Source organism: Helicoverpa armigera, chromosome 3 (assembly GCF_030705265.1).
Source record: "Helicoverpa armigera isolate CAAS_96S chromosome 3, ASM3070526v1, whole genome shotgun sequence".
NCBI classification, from domain to species: Eukaryota; Metazoa; Arthropoda; class Insecta; order Lepidoptera; family Noctuidae; genus Helicoverpa; species Helicoverpa armigera.
Window position 1 is genome coordinate 693,089 of NC_087122.1, and position 22,278 is coordinate 715,366.

The 22,278-nt window shown below is 37.3% G+C and overlaps 3 protein-coding genes across 3 annotated transcripts; 1 reads left to right on the forward strand and 2 right to left on the reverse strand.

Annotated features, from left to right (window-relative positions):
* Positions 1 to 9,983: 9,983 nt before the first annotated feature.
* Positions 9,984 to 11,960, reverse strand: LOC110380715 (dnaJ protein homolog 1). The gene is made up of 3 exons (XM_049836538.2): positions 11,821 to 11,960; positions 10,812 to 11,657; positions 9,984 to 10,490 (listed from the first exon to the last, which is right to left on the reverse strand). Exons 2-3 carry the CDS (start codon positions 11,637 to 11,639, stop codon positions 10,257 to 10,259), a joined length of 1,062 nt encoding a protein of 353 aa, XP_049692495.1. The 5' UTR covers positions 11,640 to 11,657; positions 11,821 to 11,960; the 3' UTR covers positions 9,984 to 10,256.
* A 2,560-nt stretch (positions 11,961 to 14,520) lies between these two features.
* LOC110380718 (cysteine-rich protein 2-binding protein) lies at positions 14,521 to 21,833 on the reverse strand. Its single transcript, XM_064043464.1, has 13 exons — positions 21,505 to 21,833; positions 21,032 to 21,169; positions 20,505 to 20,653; positions 20,288 to 20,380; positions 19,831 to 19,972; positions 18,911 to 19,037; positions 18,143 to 18,528; positions 17,844 to 17,931; positions 17,488 to 17,678; positions 17,114 to 17,232; positions 16,506 to 16,687; positions 16,124 to 16,204; positions 14,521 to 14,640 (listed from the first exon to the last, which is right to left on the reverse strand). The coding sequence occupies exons 1-13, from the start codon at positions 21,762 to 21,764 to the stop codon at positions 14,548 to 14,550; spliced, it is 2,049 nt and encodes a 682-aa protein (XP_063899534.1). The 5' UTR covers positions 21,765 to 21,833; the 3' UTR covers positions 14,521 to 14,547.
* Ada2a (transcriptional Adaptor 2a) lies at positions 14,639 to 15,969 on the forward strand. The gene has a single exon (XM_021340801.3). The coding sequence runs from the start codon at positions 14,650 to 14,652 to the stop codon at positions 15,949 to 15,951; it is 1,302 nt and encodes a 433-aa protein (XP_021196476.2). The 5' UTR covers positions 14,639 to 14,649; the 3' UTR covers positions 15,952 to 15,969.
* Positions 21,834 to 22,278: the final 445 nt, after the last annotated feature.

The following is a 22,278-nucleotide window of genomic DNA, read 5'->3' on the forward strand; positions in this document are numbered from 1 at the left end:
AGAATGGTAACTGTGTACATATGTACCTGCCCACTAGTCGCCATTATGTCATAGCTGCCCACATATGTCGGAATCGATGAATTTAATAGCGATTATGCTTATTTATGACAGTTTATAGTTGTCATTCGCGACATGCGAGCAAGGCGAGTCAAGGGCATCTGCCAACTATTGTTAGAAGCTCCTGATAGAAAACTATCTGCAATGTATCGATGACAGAAGTATTAAGCTATCGATATAAATACTTTTTTTGTCTGACAGGCATGTTCACGCCTTTAATTGTTATTAATGTATTGACGGTATCAACATATGCGATTGCCAAACATTTATAAAATCATCTTAAATTATATTCACTGTCAATGTATTTTTGTCTATTTTTTGGCCTGAAAATAATTTGTCAACGGAAAAATCTGAGTTTCAGGAATTATAGAAGGTAAGTGAATGAATTCAATAAATACAAAACAAATACGATACGCTCACATTATACGATAATATCAAATTGATTAGCATTCATGGTTCACGCCTTTTATATGTTCCAAACTTGGACTTGTTTGATTATTATTTATTATCATAGATGGCGCTGGTGGTCCGCTAATAAAGATATTACGCTGCTATTTATAGTTCAGTCTATTGCCGTATTGTAGTGTATCCAGGGCCGGCTTTAACTCTACTAGCGCCCTGGGCGAGATTTCTACGGCGCCCCCAACTGCAATTTAAACCCATACGAAAAACAGAGACATATGTAGTTACCGACTGCGCGAGCGAAGCGAGCTGAATTTTATAGTTAACAAGTCAAAGCAAAAATTAGCTAAAATGTAGCCCAATCGTAGATAAGTTATTGCTGACTGGTGAATGCAAAAACACGGGAGTACAGGTTCTGATTGCGCGAGCGAAGCGAGCGCGAAATTTTTTGTTATATTTTAGAACTCAAAACAAAAATGAACTTAAAATGTAGCCCAAACGTAGATAACTCTTTGTTGGTGCTGACGCCTATAAATTAAAATTTTGGGACTTAAAGTAGTACCATAAATAGAAACTAGAAGTTACTTTCTTATTAATAAAAGGACTTAAAAACGACGCTACCTTTTTGCTAGGGTAGACAAAAAAAAAATTGAAAAATAAAAACAACTATAAAGTGAAGCAAGCCCGAAAAAGCTTTTTTGAGATTTGGATCACTAAAAGTCCTTAACATATATAATAAAAGGCTACTGTGAAGTGAAGAAGCCGCGAGCGAAGGGAGCGCTTATTTTTTTAAGTATTGGGAAATTAAATTAAAAGAATATAGAATTGTTATCCCTTTGTTACAGCTGTTGATTCTCCTTCTAGTAAATAAATAAAAAGTAGCTATATGTGGAAAAAAATGTAAGTGTAAAGTAAAGAAACCGCGAGCGAAGCGAGCGCGAAAATTTTTGAGTTTTGGGACATAAAAGTAGTGTATCTAACGCGCACGGCATTGTATATGACAATACATTAATTTAATTGAAATTTCTTGGTCCAGGAGCGTACCGCGGCGCCCCTGAGCCCGCGGCGCCCGGGTTATTCGCACACCCTGCACCATAGGTTAAGGCGGCCCTGCTGCTATCCATACATTTGGATACAGTTCTTGTAAGCTTGATGAAATTTATCTTTGATGAAATATAAACAAAAATAGGAGTAAAATTCTGATCAAGGATTGGTTAGGGGCGCCTGCGGCGCCCACTGTGGCGCCCCTTACATCCGGCGCCCTGGGCCGTCGCCCAACCGCGCCCTACCCTAAAGCCGCTACTGAGTGTATCCTAGTAAAGTATTTCCTAGTAAGTTGTTTCGAGAATGTTACTATCTTGTCGAATGGTTATGCAATCTCATTCAGTGGTTCTAGTAGTATCTATGACTGAAATAAAATCTATCACAATGACCTCGGGAGTTAGCATGACGCGTGTTCAATTTATCGATTGTTGGTAAACGAGAGTTAGGATAAGATTGCTGGGGAAATACTTGCACAATAATTTATTGGCATTCATTGACAAATTAGATTTAATCGTTTATTGTTAACTATCATTATCATTAACTTGTATGAATGTATACGTTTCGAGAAAGCAATAACCGACAAGTTTAGTAGTGACTGCTCCGTAACATTATGCTACTTTATTATTCGATTGGAATGAGAACAAAAACATAATTGTTTTACACTTCCAAAACAGACGGTTATTTACATAATTTTCAGAAAATTAAATGTTTTTCGTTCTATAACAGTACCTATGACATAAATAAGTTTTTTGTAAGCTCGGGTCAATGACCTGCAATTTTACCGTTCAATATGTCTGAAGGTCGGGGTGTTCGTAACATCCCCGGTAGGAATCAAAGATGGCGGACTGGCGCGTCTGACGTTCAAATAGTTTGCAAACACAACGTGTGGGTGCTAAAGTATCTCATGCATACATAATATTGCATAAATTGCATCTGATGCACTAATCTGGGCTAATGACACTCCGCATACTTTCTCACGGTAACTCGACACCTTCATTACTGACAAATTAGATCATTTTAGAAGAATATTGAGTCTGCAAAATCAGATATTTTCAACAGAGGTAACTCTACGTACGTGGTCCTTCCACGTCGTACCCTATGAATCAAGCAAGACAAAACAGCCACTAAAATAGACACGGTTGTTGTGACAACAATGTGATAGGCACGTAAGCACAATAAACAAATGAACGAGTAGCTAATAAACCTTATCGTCGATTTCACGTGTTTTACCCAAAAGATAAGCAACAATAGATTACGCTTTGTTTTTTATTTCAGGGTTTGCAGATGGATTTAAATAGTTTTCTTTGTCAACTCACATCTTCTATACGTGAATTTGGAAAATTAACTAAATAATGGATAGGTATACGATTTCATTCTACTGTAGAATAGACATTTTGTATGTCCCATCATTAGCCTAAAACCAGGAAAATCTTACCTATAGTCTGATTTTTAATTCGAGTCAGTAAAATGACATTTCCAGTGTTGCACAGTTTTAATAAAATAGGGTCCCAAATAAATAGTCATGTGGAAAATCGAGATATTTAAATCGAGAATTAAAAGTTAGTCTAGATTACATTCATTTATTTATTTGTACATACATTAAATTCTTTTATTAATATCAAATTGGCTTTATATTAACATAAATATGTAATTTACGGAAATTAAACTGAAAACATGTAATTAAATATTACATAAAATACTGTTGTTATATATTTTTTTTGTTATTGGCAGGACTAAAATCATGACTAAACTTCTAAGTCGATCGATTGTGGAACATCACTATTGTAGTGGGTCACCCTTTTTTGTGAAAGTGACAGTTGCCCCTGTCATTTTACTGACTCGAATTAAAAATCAGACTATAGATATTAGAAGGGAAATCTGAAAAAATTAAACGCGAGAAAGTGTAACGGAAGAATGTTGCCATATTATTTATTAATTTGCCATAATTTACAGTATCTGTTGGTTCATAAAATTATGAACATTGTTTTTTTCTGCAATTAATAGACAACAAGCAGGTTTTTATTGTAATATATTTGAAACCGTTTATTTAAATGTTGTCGACCAACTTCTAGGTGCTTCCAACTACTTATTAGGTACCTATCATTGTTTGTAACCATCAATCTATTTGTGTAGAGACAAGTCCAGAACACGTGCTCACGTGCATGCGTGTAGGAACTAATAATTAGATGGTATGGTATCACCAGCCCTTCTATGTCTTCCACTGTGTTCTAACACAATAGCAACTAGATAAACACGAGAATGTAGATATGTCTTCATAAAAAGAACCTCGCAACTAGAGCGCACTACATAACACATAGTTTTTAGATGCCTAATTACGTGACATCTGTCGTAGGTACAAAAAGTATAGATAGTATTTTTAAAAGTATTTTTAGAAAGCCTCCTCGGTCTGTGCATTGGTTCTGGTCTAAACTCCGTTACGAAACAGTGATTGTTGCATTTTGAGATTTCTCGAAGCGTCGACAGCCCTGTAATATCGTCTGTCAAAAATAATACAAATTGAGAATCCAGAATATTCCGAGTTATCTCAAACACGTGAGATATTTTTTATTATACATAACAATGTCGATTTGCGGCAACAAAACCTACAGCTACTTAACTTTCAACTTTATTTTCGTCAAACAAATAACGTATTTTGTTTATGAATGTAAAAATAGTGGTTGCCACAAAGCTTGGCGCTTAGCGTAACGATCTATGACACGATGCGTTTTGGCAAATGTCCGCGATGCGCACAGCCAATGCGCTAAAAATGAGTTATGCACGCAACTAAAACTGAGAGTGTTGATAATTATGTTTAGTAATTAAATGTACGCAAAATATATATTTTTTAGTATACCTACCTACTTAGGTGCAAGTCCCCACAGATATGAACGGGCTGATCTTTAATTAAATAATGTTTCTATATCAGTATGCAGCGGTTAACAAGCTTGTATTGCAACTCCTACAATACAAATACCTATAACAACAAAACAAAACTCAGGCAATAACAATAAAATTCAATTATCATAAATTATTAACACCTACTTCCTTTTGTAAACAAACTTGCAACTTCGCCAAATATCTTCTTGCATACCAAGGTGACTACAAAATCGTGGCATAGCAAGAAACCACCTGAAGTAGGTACAATTACATTTTCTTATCACTATTCTACTAAGTTAGTCTATTGTGAAAAACACGTCACGAGCCGATAAGGACCATGATATTTAGAACACACCCGTGCGCCAAATCTTGTGAGATAATTACGATATTACTTGAACAGGTCCTTAAACCCATCACTTTAATGTTCTAAGTTAGTAGGCGGGTGTATTCTCAACTTGGTCGGTTAATACGGAGGTGGCCGCGAAAGCGATGCTCGCGTGTCGCGGGTCGCCGGTCACGTTTCTGAAACACGTGACGTTCCTGCGCACGTGTCTGCGTTATTGCATCGTGTGGTAACTCCCAGACGGTTACCAGACTGTTCGGGAAACTTCTACCACTTTCCCGTTGTTCGCTAATCGTGACGTTATGCAAACTTGTTTAGCACGTAATTTGTTATCGATGATGTTGTTTTGTTACTGTGAAAAATGTTCACTGGGTTTGATTAAATTTGCGTAAACGTAATGAACGTTAAAGATATTCTAATGCGAGCACAATTAATTGCATCAATTTTGGCTTTCCAAAGCGCTTTACATGTATGTAGTTTTATTAGAAAAGTAGATACACCAGCCGAAACCTTCAAGATTTCAATAAAAAAAAACTACACATCATAGCTCTGATCCAGTCATTGTACTTATTATTTCACATGGAAAGTGGAATTTTAAAAACTGATACTGGCAACCCAAGCGTTCACTAATCGTCTAGAATGGTCGGAACGGGTTCGGGCAGCTTCGGGTAACTTCGACAGTGTTCTACTGCGGTTCTACGAGAGTTCTCCGACCGCGACCGGTGCGACTCGAAACTTGCTTTGCTTGCTCCTTACATTATTCCAAAATGATAATAACATGGTTGGATTTTGCGGAGCTCCATTTACGACTAGCTTGTACCGTTAACGATATGAAGTTCAAATTAAAATAACCTTTAGTTATAATAAAATGCAGTAGGTAGATTATTTATTTGCAAAGAGATTTATGCTTGATGTCTTTGTGTATTTGCAATAATTAAGTTCATACTAACATAGGAATTAATGTTCCCGTTATGATGGCGGTTTAGTTTAGATTGCTGCATAAGCACAGCGCTGCACATCTCGCACTTTCCAAAGTCTATGGAAGTTTCTATGGAAATCTCGATCTTTCTATGGCAGGTGAGGTCTGTTGAGTTAATAGGTGTTTTCTTATTTTAACTGGACAATATATACCTTTATTTTATTACAATTCGTGACATTAAAATTATATAAAAATAAAATACCTACTTATGCTGTTGTTTTAAACAGATGTTCTTAACGTTAGATCATATAGGTAGTTTTGGCGCCAATTAAGTAGGTCACCGACCTTATCTGTAACTTGACTGAACACAGCATAAAACCTAGCTACATTATAATGTAGGTACACAGGAAGACAACTGTATCAAACCTAGTTTAATTCAATTTTAAACAAAATACGATCCAATTGAAGATACTTTTTTGGAACTCCGCAAACTGCAACCTGATTACCCCATTAAACTACGTAATTAATTACTTAGAAATACACGTCTACATTCCTAGAATATTGAGACTGTGAGTAAGTAAAAAGGATTCACACAATGAATGTGTGGTTCTTGCACAAATTCTTTTAAATCGTAACCGTATTCCGAGTTGAGCTTTAACTAGGAAAACAAATGAGTGAAAATATGACGAAGTTTGTTTCTAAAGAGTACCTAGGTAACATACTTACCTACCTGCAACTTATCTATACTAATATTATAAAGAGGAAAACTTTGTTTGTATGTTTGTTTGTTTGGTTGTTATGAATAGGCTCAAAAACAACTGGTCCGTTTTTTTTAATTCTTTCACCATTCGAAAGCTACATTATCCGCGAGTAACATAGGCTATACTTTATCCCGGTACGGGCAGTATTTACCACGGGACGCGGGTAAAACCGCGGGAAAACGGCTCACTAGCCGTTTCCACTGATAGATAAAATGAATATGTGTATTACTTCTTTTTGTAAATATAAATTAAGTACATATTAAAGTATCAAAGAAATTAAACATTTTTCTAGATATAAAGACGATCTATCGCACTTTGCAGCTATATTTCGTCTACGAAACGCGTTAAACGCGAATTCACTCATATCATAGAAAATAAACATTAGTTTGACCTCGAAAAACGTTTTCAGAACGAACAAAATTTCCGGTTTCGTCTGATCTAGAGAGCAATACCTATTTGGTAACGGACTGTTGTGTAGATCTACTTACATAAATAAGACCTAGGATCCGTTATTGGACTAGAAAAGTAATATACAAAAATTATTACGTACCTACTTACAAAAATCTAGCTAGCTTTTCAAAAGAATTCTCATAAATACGCAAACTTGGCCGTCAGCCAAAAAGCGCTTTAAAAAAATCTTTTTAATAAGAATAAACATGCATAAATCTGCATTAAAGTCTTGCAGCAGATAGGTACCTAGATATTATGTGAAGAATTTATTTATTTATATTGCGATTAACAGAAAATATCTTCAAGCATTTGTAATTTGTATCATGTAATTCATTTTTAGTTCTTTTACAGTTTACTGGGTTAGATCGAGATCGTTAACCTGTGTAGTGGTCTGTCAGATGTCTGCATTCGGTGGCTACAAATCATATTTACAACCAAAATAAACATTTTATAACGTGGATTTCTTGGAATTTGCAAGTAATTTATGAGCTTTCAGACGAAAACTTGTTAAAGTTTCCTTAAGTTTGCCCTAGCGTCAATCATTGAGCCAGTCCATTCATAAAATCTTGTCAATTCATTTATTTTTAAAGGTAAAATAAACTTGATACAATAGGTATAAAAGCAACAGCCTCAGTATGACCAAGTAAAAGTAACATTCACTTTCAATTACAAATCCTTAACTCCCACATAAAGAATTAAGTAGAAATTAAGATAGTAGCTGCTACTGAATATTTCTATAGAGACGACGCGACGCTCCGCTAACCATGGCACTTAACATGGTCATATTGAATAATTAAAATAAACGGCATGGTCAGAACTCATAAGTCTAGATAAGTTACGACTGTTACGAAAAGCATATCTCGCTTCTTTCTCTATAAAATATTATATTAGGTGTAGGTTCAATAGCTATCTTCATAAATTATTCAATTTATTGAAACATTAAGCACATACGACATGATTTTATTCATGAAGACAGCCAAAGTTCATTAACACCTGGGTAACTACTCCCAATAAACATGCTTTGTTTAAACAACACGAGGAAAAGGATTGCATAACAGTTTGTCATTACAACTTAATTTTACTTTTATGAGAAGTGAAGACTGTAACTTGAGAGGAAACAGTGGTTTTTTATTATTATTTTATTTTCACTATAGATAGGTATACCTACTTCAGCAGTGTCCGCGTATGCGTGGCTGCCCGCATGAATTTGCTGAGTTAAAAAAAATCTAAAGTTATAAGAGGTAATAGATACGTTTCTTCCTATGTAATTGAAAAAACAGCAGATGCCCAGAACTCATCACAGGGCCAAAAGAGATTGGATGAGGTATTCTGTAGAACTTTACTTGCCTTGATAAGCTGACATTTAAAAGCTAGCGTCAGACTGATTTCCGATAAAAATTGCTTACGCACTGCATACATACGATATCTCGTGGGCCTGTCTTCCGGTCGTAATACTCGAGATAATACCTACATATAATGATATTCACAAGCATTCCGTATTATAAGCACGTTGTATGTGCATTTCTCCAGCGAGTGAGTGCGCGGGCGGGGCGGGCGCCGCGCTTATTTTTACCCGGTGACGTCAGCCGGCCTCCGCATGTTGTACGGTCATGAAAAGAACCGTCGACGCGACGTAGCGGAAAAGGGACTGTTTTGATTCGAAATAGAATTCATATGTAAATAGCTGCGACATTATTATGACTACTGTTACTGCGGATCATATATCACAGAAAGTACTTATAGTTTATTTTAGCTCAAAAATTAATTTTTGGCAGCATAATATATTCCGGTCTTAGTTATTATACCTACAATAAAATATTTTAAAGTGTACAGTTTAACTCTGAACCAAATTGTAGGTATAGACGTTTGACAACAAACAAACAATACGTGTATAATGCCGCGCGACACGCAGATTTCGTGGTCACACTCGCGCCAAGGTCCGTGGTGGTGGCCATGTCAACAGATTGTCGCTTCACAGCTGTTTATACAAAGAAAATCGTATTTATAGTGCCCACTTACAAGATTTTCTTAACGATCATAATTTGATATTGTAAAATATTTTCTGAAAATCTTGAAAACTGATTACATTTTGGAGCTATTTGGCACAGATGCGCTCGGTTTCCATGCACGCATACCAGTATTTTGGCGAACATGTCCATATTTATCATAACTGGTAGTAACTACTCTAATACACGTGCGGAGGGAGATGAATCTGTAGGATAACTAGGAAGTAGTTCGCGGCTTTTCCTGATGTATGACGTCAGACGAAATGTTGGAATCATTTACTAGCAATAAATCACTTCAGCGCCAGTTAGTGGCGGATTCATCCCAATATACGCAGACTTGTGGGTGTGGGTATGAGATATCTGATACAATATTCAAATCTTATCTTGATCATTAGATGATTTATTTCACAATACAGCTATTTTTTTTTTATATACAGCCTAAGTAATCTGTGATACAGCTATCTTTTCTCTCTCATATCATCAAAACAAAATTTATGTGATGTTACGATGAAATCTCTGCAGTATTTCTGCACAACGTGAGTTGTGTAAGCACGCAGCAGCACGTGGGCGCTCATAAACTTGACATTTGCTGCATTACGCAACATCTCTATCTGCATAGCGTTAAATCAAACAAATCAAATATGTCATATTTTGTTTATTAGTCATTTTTAACAGCAATTATAAGTGATAAGTAATGTCACTTCCAAGTCACTACACAACTAATACAACTGTCTCCAATGTTCTGAAACTTAGCCTGATATAAACTACAACAAGCTACTTTTCAATAACCTCACTGCAACTGCACATTCCAAGTTTCTACTGAAACTTAAAACTTACAATCACTGCTATCAAGTATTTACAATAAAAAATATTTACAACTTAATTCAGCATTAAATACAATTTAAACACACAATCCCAGTCTCTCTTAGCTCTCCGTACTAAAACGCATGGAGTCTACCCAATCAAAATCATTTTGGCTAGCCATTCGTACAACAAAAATACATTCAGTAACTTAATTAGGCAACATAAATGAGTAAGTTCCTACATCACTAGTAGGAATGTCCCATTATTAGTTTTGAGCATATAAACTAGCTGGTTCTGACAGACCTCTCCTGTTCCTTATAAACAAAAAAGTAACCTATTACAAAATAAACAAAAGAAAGAGTGGTGTTGGCAACACACACAGTTCACTAAAATTACAAGGTAAGTAGTGCAATGTGAATCAGCATTAATTCAGCAAACACTGGCAACAATCTACATACTGTGTCCTGTAAAGTCATACCAAAGGCCTTATCAATATGACTTTCTCAGAACACAAGTGCTGGAACAAGAAACCTCTGTCAGAACCAACTTCATTATACACAGAAACCCATTCTAATGAGATATTCAGTCTGATATTAATTGGGTAGAGTATCCATGAGAATCTCCTTCACTCCAGATGAGAGGCGGTCAGGGAATTTGATGTCAAACACCACAAGTAAGTCTCCTTTCCGCGTGGGTTCCTTCGGCAATGGGAGACCATAGCCTGGGAACCTCTTCACTGTGTGGGGCTTCACTACCTCAGCTTGAAGGTTCACTGTGAGCTTGTCTCCAGACATGGTTGGTACTTCAATGATAGTGCCACATAGAGCCTGCAACAAACAAAACATCATGGTTAATGTTATGATTCAATGAGTCATGTTACTATAATAGGAAAATGTTAGACTTCTGCTTATCATAGACTATGTACTTAAATAGTAGTTAAGTGGAAACTAGAATGAAGTTCTAGAACAATAACAGTTATTTTACACTCATGTTATGTTATGAAGTCTTTATCAGCCACTAATTTTGGAAGGGTATTTTAGAATATGCAATGTTGGCATAAAAGTTACATGTTTATCCACCAACAGTTTGTAAACACTGCACAACAATATGCAATTAATATCAATTAGTGAACAAGCATCGATGCTTACCTGTTTCAGTGAGATCTTGGCTGAGTATCTGATGTCACTGCCCTCCCTCTTGAACAATGGGTGTGGCTTGTCTCGGATGATAAACACAATGTCAGCTGGGATTTTGTTGCGACCCTGGTCGCCCTCCTTCTGGAACGTGATCTTGGTGCCAGCCTTCCAGCCTGGCTTCACATGGATGGTCAGAACTTTGTCCTCCTTCTTCGAAGTGCCGTCAGGCTGCAGCACACGCCTCGATATCTTCATCTTCTTGACACAGCCGCGCGCGATATCCTCCAGGGATACGTATAAATCGTGTTCGATCGGCGGGTCCTGGGTCTTCTCCTTCCGGCTGGGTGATCCGTGGAAGTTGAAGCTGTGGCTGCGGAAGGCGCCGCCGGGGCCGCCGGGCCGCGCCGTGCCCATGCCCATGTTGGCGAACGGGTCCATGTCCACGTCCATGTCGCGGTCGAAGAACATGGTGGTGCCGCCGGAGCCGCCGTTCAGGTCGAAGAACGCTTGGAACGGGCTCGCCGAACCGAAGAACTGTGCGAACGTGGCCCTCGGGTCTCCGTGGAACGTGTACGAGAACGACTGGCCACCACCAGGTCCATTGTGTGATCCCATTCCTCCCTTGAGGCCCTCCTCGCCGTGAGCATCGTAGATTTCACGTTTCTTCTTATCTGACAACACTTCGTAAGCTTCCGCTACTTCCTTGAACCTCTCCTCAGCACCAGCTGCCTTATTCTTGTCCGGGTGGTACTTCAGTGCCAACTTGCGGTACGCTTTCTTTATGTCGTCATCAGACGCTCCTTTTGAGAGTCCTAATATTTTGTAGTAATCTTTGCCCATTGTGAATGAATGCTTATCCTAGAACAAAAACAATTCCCGTTAGCCTTAACGCATGACACCATTTTTGGAAATGTAGAGCGACGATACGTGCTACATAAAATCGAGATTTTTTTCATAAATATAAACAGAGACCATAAAAACAAAGCTCTAGATATAAAAATACACATAAGGGAACACTTACCTAGTCACAAATAACTCCAAGAATAGTCCAAATAGTTAATTTAAACGAATATTTAAAATATACACACACAACACTTTTCAACACCTTACAGTAGCAACTTCACGTTTGAATGAAACGCTGCGCCTTCCTTGCGCCAAAATATATACATTAAAACGTCTAGAACGTTCTAGGGCCTTCAACCTCTGAGAAAACGAGACAAAATGCTACAAACGCAAGGCGATCGCACGTACACTAGAAAGAGATGAATATAAATTTCATTGTTCAGAAATGCTGGGTAGCGAGGGGCGCTCACGTCATTTATCACTGTTTATCACGTTTCGATTGGGTTGGGGAATTTGTTCTCTATGGCTTGTTCTAGATGAAATTATTAAGTGGTTTGTTTTCAGTTATGAACATAACCATAATTTTAATAATCCTTTTATGCCATTTTTTATTTGATAAATGATGATAAAATAAGCAGTAGTTTTTTTGCTACATAGTTCGGCATTGTTTAGTTAATATAGAGATGTAAAAGAGCCGCGCTTGTCTCTTGAAATATAACTGAATACCAAAAAAGAAGAGTAATTTTTCCTAGTATAAATTATAGTCAAGCTCGATAATAAGAAGAACAATCTTGAATTTTATAGCATTTCAGCATTGTATTTTGATTTGATACGAAAACTACATAATTTACAGATAGTAACATTGCACAGTGTGTAATTTTGCCTCAAACGCGGACATCCTCATTTTATATGCTATTTAGAAAGGTAGAAATCGAACAAATCCCCTAATAAAACTCCGGTGACGTTATCTATCATAGTTTTCGAAAAATATTGAAAATCGAGAAAAGTCCATAGAAACCAAAGAAACGTTTTATTTCCGTTTTTAATATTTTTTTCCATTACATGTTTTTTGGTTATGATTCAAATGTATTTCAGGCACCTATTTATATTGAAAAAGTTAAAAAATCTCGACTAGTCTCGACGAAAAAATTTTTTTTCTGGTATTTAGTTTTTATTTTTTTTCTGAGATGTCCTGCAATATTAGCATTTTTTTCAAATGCCATATTATTAGTTGCTGTACCTATTACTCCCACAAAAAAAACTAGATACTTTAAACATAGGACTTCGGAGATATTAAATTTTAAAATTTTAATTTAGGGTTGTCACTCAAGTGTATGGTTTACTTCAGTGATGGTCGTTATATTTATTTAAGGTTTAGTAGATGACAGAAGTCAAAGAAAAGGTCTTTTAAAATTCCTATAATATAATATCTGTCTCTTTTATCTTATTTTTATCACATAATATTAAAATTAGCATTACGCCATGTACCTATTTGTTGGTTATAAGGGGGTTATAAGACTTAAAATTGTATTCAGTTTTGCTGTTGTCACCCAACTCTTTGATTTCTCTTAAATTACAGTCACCGTAATTTTATTTTTGTCTTCTTAATATGGATTTTAAAATTATTGGTCAATTGTTTCCTGAGATGCCATTCATGGTGGCATACATGACAGTGTTTTAGTTTTAATTTGAAATAACTATCACAGACTTATTTCACCGTGGACTTGAATCATCTGATCCATATTTATCTACCATATCCCACAATAAAAGAAGTACACCTAAAAAATCTTTACCCCCAAAGGTTTATTCTCTGTTGGAAGTGACAATGGACAATGTGCGTTATATCCCAACGGATTCTATTTTCGAATTTGAAGAAGTGGAACTAACTTCAGACAAAATCCTCATTATTTCAGATACTGAAGATGTGGCGTAAACTGATATTTGTTTTTTTTTTGGTAATTCCCTTTTCTTTCATAAACTTAAATTTTAATACTGGCTATCCACCGCAGTTTCAACTGCGTTTTTGGTTCCTGCTTCACCTCCGGTAGCATTCATGCTTCATGTATTTTGCTTTCATATTATTATAAAATAAAAAACTGATATTCCACATTTGTTTTATCTCGAGGTGGTTCAATATTTTTTAACAAATGTTGCTAATAGATATTGTGCAATTTTTCCATAACATACCTAAATAACATAATCTAGAACTGTATTTCATCACACCGTATAGTCCCATTAAATAAACTCATGCTTTTTTTGACAACCCTATTTCCATAGAAATTGTTAAAAAACTTAGAAACGTTATAGCTCTGAAGTCCTGCACGTTAAATGTTCCAATTTTTCACAGTAAGACGCTACATAACTAGAGTGTATTTTGGTGGTAAAACAAAATGCTAATGTCGTATAGAAAAATTTATATAATTTATTTTGCAAAATTAAACAAATATTTTTTTTCTCGCATTCCAGCGAAAGCAAAGACTTGTAATTTATACACAATATTATTAAAACAACCTTCAATTCATGGTTAATTTTAAATAAAGCGAGAGCTTGTTATTTTGGGAAATATCTGCAAAAAACTTTTTGACAAAGTTCATTGACCTTTCAAAAAAACTCTCGTAGCTTCAAAATTAAGAAATATATTCAAACTGGTGTTTCATATTATATTATATAACAGTTATATCCTTCAGAATTTACAATAAAAAGATGATGTCCGCTTTTGAAGCAAAATAATATACTGTGCATTGAGAACATTGTCGTTAATGTCATTTTGACGCTTTGTATTGAAAATGTCATTGTCAGTCTGACAGATAAACAGTTGTTTTCTGCGGTTTCTGTTATTTTTTACTAGGCGGGTACTATTTATAAATGAAACCAAACGTACCCATGAAGTTATTAAACTATTTATTTATCGTACAAGCCTAAGGAAAAGAGCGTGACGACAGCCTTTGTAATCGATGTCGTAGTACTTTTCGTAGAAGTCTTGTATTAACTCCTCAACCTGTAAACAATGTCCAACGATATAACATTACAAAGTAAATGCGACTCGTGCGGCGAGATTGCCCACGAGCCCTTCATAGAATGTGTTGAATGTGATACTAATTTGTGCACCGCATGTTTCGCCTCCGGCCAGGAAGTGGGCTCTCACAAAAATGACCACAAGTATGCCGTGCGAAGGAACGACTTCCCTTTGTTCGACAACTGCAACTGGTCTGCTAAAGAAGAATGTAAGCTACTCTCTGCACTGTCCACATATGGCTATGGAAATTGGGAAGAAATATCTAAGAGTGTACACACAAGATCAAAACTGGAATGTCAGGAACATTACAAGAAGTATTACATAGAAAATGTTCAGTATAAGGAATTGAAGCTTTTACCTGAGACTGAACAATCTTTGTTTCCGAAACCTTTGATACCTTATTTATACAGTACAGAGACATGCACCAACCCACCAAGGAACAACAATGCTGACCAGCATTTGGCAGGTTACAATGCCTACCGGTCAGAGTTTGAACTCAGCTATGATCACAATGCAGAAAGTATTTTTAATATAGAAGACAGTTACTCTGATGAAGATGATGAGGAAGAAGAAGAATGTATGAACTCACTGAAGGTGTCTCTGGTCAGTTCCTTAAACACTAGACTAAAAGAGAGACGCAGGAGATACAAGATCATTCAGAACCATGGTCTAATAATGCCAAATAAATTGATATCATGGTTACAGAAGTATGACTCCACACTCACCAGGCAGAAATGTGAGAGGTTACTATCATTTATGCAGTTCATGACAGGTATGCAATTTGACACATTCATGGAGTCCATCAGTTTAGAACATGAGCTAATGCAGAGATTATCAAGACTGTCAGAGTACCGTCGGAACGGAATCAAGACTCTGTATGCTGCCAAGTTGTACAAGCAGTTGAAGAAAGAAAACGATTTAGTTGTTAAGGAACAGAAACATGCTACAAATGTGATGTCTAAGAAGTACGATAGCCAGTCACCTGTGAAGAATGCACTCTTGTTTGGGAAGAACAATCAGTTACTTAAGTATAAGAGGACGTCAATGCCACTGGAGATAGTTGACCTGCCAGGGTTCAACAGGCTCACAGAAGCAGAGAAGGTTCTATGTTCTAACTTAAGACTGGTGCCAGAGAACTACTTAGAAATTAAGCAGCAACTGATCACTCAGAACAGTAAAATGGGCTTCCTCCGTTTGCTAGATGCAAGGAGGATAGTGAAAATAGATGTGAACAAAACTAGGAAGATCTATGATTACTTGTTGTATGAAGGGTTTATATCTAAGCCACAGTAATAAATAAGCTAAATTTTTGTACAAAGTTGTATTTTTTCATTGTTTAAATATCAAGCTCATCATCAACTATCATCAGAATCTCCTACTAAAACAAATTAGTTCAGTAGTAGCATCACATTCAAACACATACAAAACCCAAAATGAAAATTGAATTCGTATTTATTATACTTACTTTGAAGCCAAACTTCTGGTACAGGAATATGGCTGAATTCGTTGGTGATACATGTAGTGTTACATCCTGTCCTGTACAAGTCTGTGAAGAAAAAAGCACATATAATATTATAATAGCTACACGCTTATATACTAGCTTCCACAAGCGGTTTCACTCGCCTTCTGTGGGAACTACTTCGCTCATTATTATCCATGTAAGACTGACAGTTTTTTTTTATTATTGGACCGTAAATTGGGTCATCACATTTTCAATGTCTTCATAGTGTGTGCACCAGAATCGCTGACACTCATATTGCCTCAAAATACATATAGAGGGTTGCTACCTAATTGCTACCAGCTGTCATTAGTTGCTACCCTGATGCACACTACAAAGTAATACCTACCTGTAACAAGTGGTACAGCATGAAGGTTGCAATCTTAGCGTTCCTCCACTCCGGCCGAGTCAGCACGAAGGAGATGTAAGCCTCGTTGTGTCGCACATCAGGCACCAGGAACGCGAAACCTATCACCAGCTTCTTGTATGTTACCACGCAGCTGAATTCAGGATACTGTAGGGCTTCTGTCACTGTTGGAGGCAAAGAGTTTATGAAGAAATGGCAGGGAATAGCTATGACCATCGTTTCTTGTCAGTACAAAAGGTCCTACTTTTTAACCAACTACGACCTCCCAAACAGAGGACTTTTTTAATTTGGATGTTTTAAGAATAGTGCAGTTAGTTTCCGACTTATCATGGCTGCAAAGGAGTTTTTGGTATAAAAACGACAGCTTGAATTTATTAGGACATGAAATATTGACCAGATAAAAAGTAAAAGAACGCGCTTTTGCGTTTAAATAATGGCGAGCCTTTGAAGTGCTGCAGAAATTTTGTAACCCCAGTTTAAACCTTTTAAAGTCCCTTCATGTTGGTATTTTTTTTTTCGAGAAATTAGTGTTATAGAATGAGAGTGAGGTATGGATTACTGGATGGTATGGATTAGTATGGGATACTTACTATCGATCCCAGGCCAGAAGAACTGTGCACAGAGATTGTTGACGGCGGCGATGTGCTGCGGCCGCACGTACGAGTAGTCTATGGTCGCGCGGGGAGGAGGCTCGTAGTCCTTTATATGTCTACAAAGTACATTATGCATTCGATTTTTTATTTAAAACCGCAAGCTATTCACATAGACTAAATAGTATTAAAACTAAATATAGGTACATAACATGAGGAAGTTTTTTTAACAAATCGCCTGCTTCAACAGGTTTAAGGAGATAAGTATAATCAGTGCCAATATGGCTGAAGAACATAATGTACTCATCAAACGAAATTATTTCAGAATAATAAATCTATGCTCCAGGGCTGCAAATCTTATTTCCTTCAATCACCTGTTAGTCTTCCTTAGAAGCTCGTCAGTCAACTTCAACCACGTTGGGGCGGAGTCCCCGTCACGTCGTATATAGGGCTTCAGCGTGGCGCCCGAGTGTAGCGAGCGGAACGGTGTCGCCTCTATGTTGGATAGCAACAGAGTACCATAGTTGGTACTTGCTATAGTGCCACAGAGGTTGTCTATAAGGTACTGAAATAACAAAAAAATATGTAAATAACTCCTTTTAATATTATAAATTCTAGACAACAGTTGTTTTGTTGCAGGTAAACTGAGGTATTTGGAATTTGATATAACATCCGGTTGGATTGGTTTAACTCTTGATCATTTTTGCAAAGTACATATAATTGAACTTACCGATCTCTGGAAACGATCCAGAACTCTTTCAGCATTGACTACGACTCTGGGATCTTCAGTCATATAGCCGCCCAGTAACTTCACCTCTCTAAAAACGAACACAAATCATATTTACAAAATAAACAAAATTGCCAAAAAAGCGGTACAGTGTAAAGTTTCTGAAAAGCTTCCTGATCAGGAGACAGTTATTTATTTCATCCAAATATAGAGTGTTTCATTTAATCGAACTAAATTAATAATTAAACCTAAAACCCAGCATGTACCTACAAGTTACATTAAAAAAATACATATTTACTCACTTATCCAAATCAAATATAGGCAGATGCTTATGTCTCTTCAACCTTCTCAGCGCCAATTTAGCCCTCAGCCTGCTCAAATGACCCTTCTTATTAGGATCCTTGACCTTCGGTATCAGATTCTCCACCTTTTTCAGAAGCTGTACCTCCTGATACTGAGTCAGTTCCACCAGGTTCGGATCAGGTTTCGGAAGAGGTTCCTCCCAGGGGTTACCTACAGAGTTTAATTCTGTAGAGAATAATGACTCTCTTCTGATCGGTCTTTCTTCTGGAGGTGGTTTCTTGGGCCTGTCGAAGGTCTTCCTGGCTTCGTGTTCTGAACCGCTTCGGGAGTCCGAGTCGTAGTACAGCATTGATTGTTGGAAGGAGTGTATGCTTGAAGAGTCGCTCTGGGAAGATAGGAGATTTTAGAAATTGAAGACAAGGTTTAGTAGAATTTGATTGAGTTTGAATAAGCCTGTCTACTGAAGTATGAAATGTATTAGTCGTAGTTTGTTTTTCTGTTCCAACCACGAGATTAGTCTTTTTGACTATGAGGAAGTTCAAATGGCGAATAGATAATTTCTCCCAATGGAGCAAGACCTTTTATTTAGTACACTATTTAGTCGAAAATACATGACCGCTTAAAACGGTCATAACATTTTTCCATTAATTTTTACACCAAGACTTAACTTACGACAAAACTCGTAAAAAGGTAGCATATTTATTTTAAAATTTGCCAGCCTTTCCATTACATAATGCAGTGCAATTATTGCTATAATAATAACTTACTTGCACGGGCATGATCCGGTTGGCGGTTGGGAACTCGAACCCTCTGAACTCGAGATCTGAGTACGAGTCTTTGTGTGTCAGCATGCTGAGTGACTCGTCAAACGTGCTCTCGTCGCCTATCTCGTTCCTACAACAATATTAGGCATCATTGTAATAGTCCCACTGAAGGGCTGAGGCCTCTTCTTATACAGAAAATAATAAGCTTCAGCAAGAATGGATATTTTAATATCCATCATCCTCATCCTCCGAGCCTTTTCCCAATCATGTTGGGGTCGGCTTCCAGTCCAACCGGATTCAGCTGAGTACCAGTGCTTTACAAGAAGCGACTGCCCTGCCTGACCTCCTCAACCCAGTTACCCGGGCAACCCAATACCCCTTGGTTAGACTGGTGTCAGACTTACTGGCTTCTGACTACCCATAACGACTGCCAAGGATGTTCAATGACAGCCGGGACCTACAGTTTAACGTGCCATCCGAAACACAGCCAATGGTGTCTAAGATATACTTAGAAAGTACATACAAACTTAGAAAAGTTGCATTGGTACTTGCCTGACCTGGGATCGAACCCGCGCCCTCGTACTTGAGGTTGGTCCTTTACCCACTAGGCCACCACGACTTTTTTATTTTATATTTTTTATATTTTTTTATATTTTTTTATATTTTAATATCCATAATATATGTAATAGGCTTGCTGAAGCTTATTATTTTCCGGAGGAGGTGATAAGCGATTTCAGACTTTTGAATTCAGGGTGAAACAATCTTTTCTTCCGCCGTCATTGGTGTCAAAAAGTCTCGCTGGGTTGGAAAAATTGGATTGTCAGACTGACCCATTATCTACGTTTCTTCTAGAGTCCTCTATCTATGTTACATACAAGGCTACGGTAATTCTTTCCAACAACCTCGAACCTTCAGCAGCTTACCTGCCATCAGAATCCAGCTGATCATAATACGAGGTGCTGGAGACGCCGCTCAGTTCGTCAGAGTCTACTCGCCTCTTCTTGCACGGCACAGGCTCAGAAGACGCGGTAGAGCTGCTCTCATTGTTAATCAAGTCCTTGTAGCCTGAGGTAAACAGGAAACCAGTGAACATTCAAGTATGAAGTACTCGTAGTTAAAACCAGATAGATTATGTACTTGCAAAACCTCATTTCATTATTATACTAATTTTTTATTAAAAACTAGCTTCTGCCAGCGGTTTCAAACGCATCCCGTGGGAACCTCTGCACGAACGATAAAAAGTAGCCTATAGCCTTCCTCGATAAATGAGCTATCTAACACCGAAAGAATTGTTCAAATCGGACCAGTAGTTCCTGAGATTAGCGCGTTCAAACAAACAAACTCTTCAGCTTTATAATATTAGTATAGATTTATACATACCCATTTCAGTGACTTTGAAAAGCAATAGATTCTTGTCAATAGATAACTGATTCCGAGGTCGACCTCTAGGCTTGTCCCTTGCTATTTCTTGTACTGAAAACATTAATATTGAGTAAAGAGTATTGACAAACTTGCGAGCATGATGAGTGAGAATAATATTAAAGACACACACTTTTATTTAATCGAGTCTGGCATAAATTCTTTGAACAAATCTTACTGATATGAGCAGCAACAGCAGGTGAGAAGTTGTGCAGCAGTTTCCACCAACCGGTCTCCCCGAGCACTGATGACCCTGACTTGAAGAACAGTTTGTTGTACACGGAGAGCACTCCCGCTATCGTTCCCACCCAGTTCTTTTTCTGCTTACTGCAATGATACATAAGAAGAACGAATTTTACTTATGACAGATAGAACAATAGGGAAGAAGAAAACATGCAGTCTCAATTCCAAATCAAATTGGTATGAGGGCAGGAAGATGGTCTGATGATAGTTAAGCTATTTAGTAGATAGATTGAAATAGTTATCCATACTTATTGACATGGAAGAATTACTGAATATTGAATATTACCTATGTCACTCAAGGATAGTGTAGCTACCCAACAGTGAAAGAATTTTTCAAGCCTCAATAGTTATGGAGTCTCTTGGGTACATTAAAAAAATTATTGAGTTAAGCTGAATTAAGATAACCACAATCCATGAGTTGAACTTTAAAACTGCTGTAAAGAGGTAAGGTATCATACTTACGTCTGAGCGCCGAATAGTGACTGCCAGCATCGGTCGATGAAGGAGCATATGTGGGTCTTGTAGTGGAAGTAGCCGTGGTTGCTGATGCCGTACGACTGTGTGGTCAGGTGGTGCAGAGTCAGATGGATTACATTTACCCTGTAAGATAAACAGAGTTTGCAAAAAACACTTATGTAGTATAGTATACTTATCCAAGCATATTGCGATAATAAGATGATACCTCTATGTGTGTAGAGCTCTGTGATATATACAAAAAATAAATAATTGAATATACTGCTTCCATCTTTTGCATAATATACTTCAGATAATTTAATGTTTGACCTGTATGCTTGTGCGCGATTGTCTCGCGTTTGACTGTACCGATTTTGCAGTTTTCAGCATAGTATGTATCAAACTTAGCAGAAGGTTTAAGGTCTATTACTGAAGTCGGTTCTTGTTGCACTAGGTGCAATAAATTGAATTCGTATACTCACCAAGGAAATCTATTCCTCGTAAAAACCTCCTTGCCACTAGGAGAGCAGTCTTCGCAGTTGAAATCGAAGAAAACATCACAAGAGAAGTCTCCCGGCGTCCCGGAACTCCTCAGGCACGTCAGATGTACGAAACAGATGCAGCTCTCGCAGATCAGACCCGGCCGGTCCTGCTTGTTCTCCGGCTCATTGCAGTATTTACACGTAGTCACCATCACAGGCTCTGAAGGTATACTGATTTCACCTTCCGTTTCTATTTCCATGGTTAAGTATTTATTTCGATCTTCAATATTGAGAGCAGAATAACATAACCTCAAATATCAACAAACAAACAAAACAAAACTTTGACAATCTGCTGTCATTGTCAATGTCACACGGAAATGAAAGTTTTTTTTTGCAAAGGAAACCTATGTGTACTAGTGATTCTGCCTTTTTAAGAAATATACCATTAAAAAATTGGAGAAATACTGTTATTCTGTTGTATTTTACTGCTACACCCCCTCATATCTCAGTAGACAAGGGCTGCTTAATGCCCTCCCTTATGTACTGCTTTATGTGTCATTTGTGTTCTACAACGCCTCTTTATTTCCTTATGTATTTCCCATATCTAGGACTCCCGTATGTGTGACTCCTATACTACCTAAGCCATAGATCCTTAACCATATCAGATGGATGTGCAGGCATCTATAGCCACCCTTGGTTAGAGTACGTACCTATCTAATCGCATAATCATCTTGATGTTATTAAAAAGATCACGAGACAGGGTACAAAGAAACA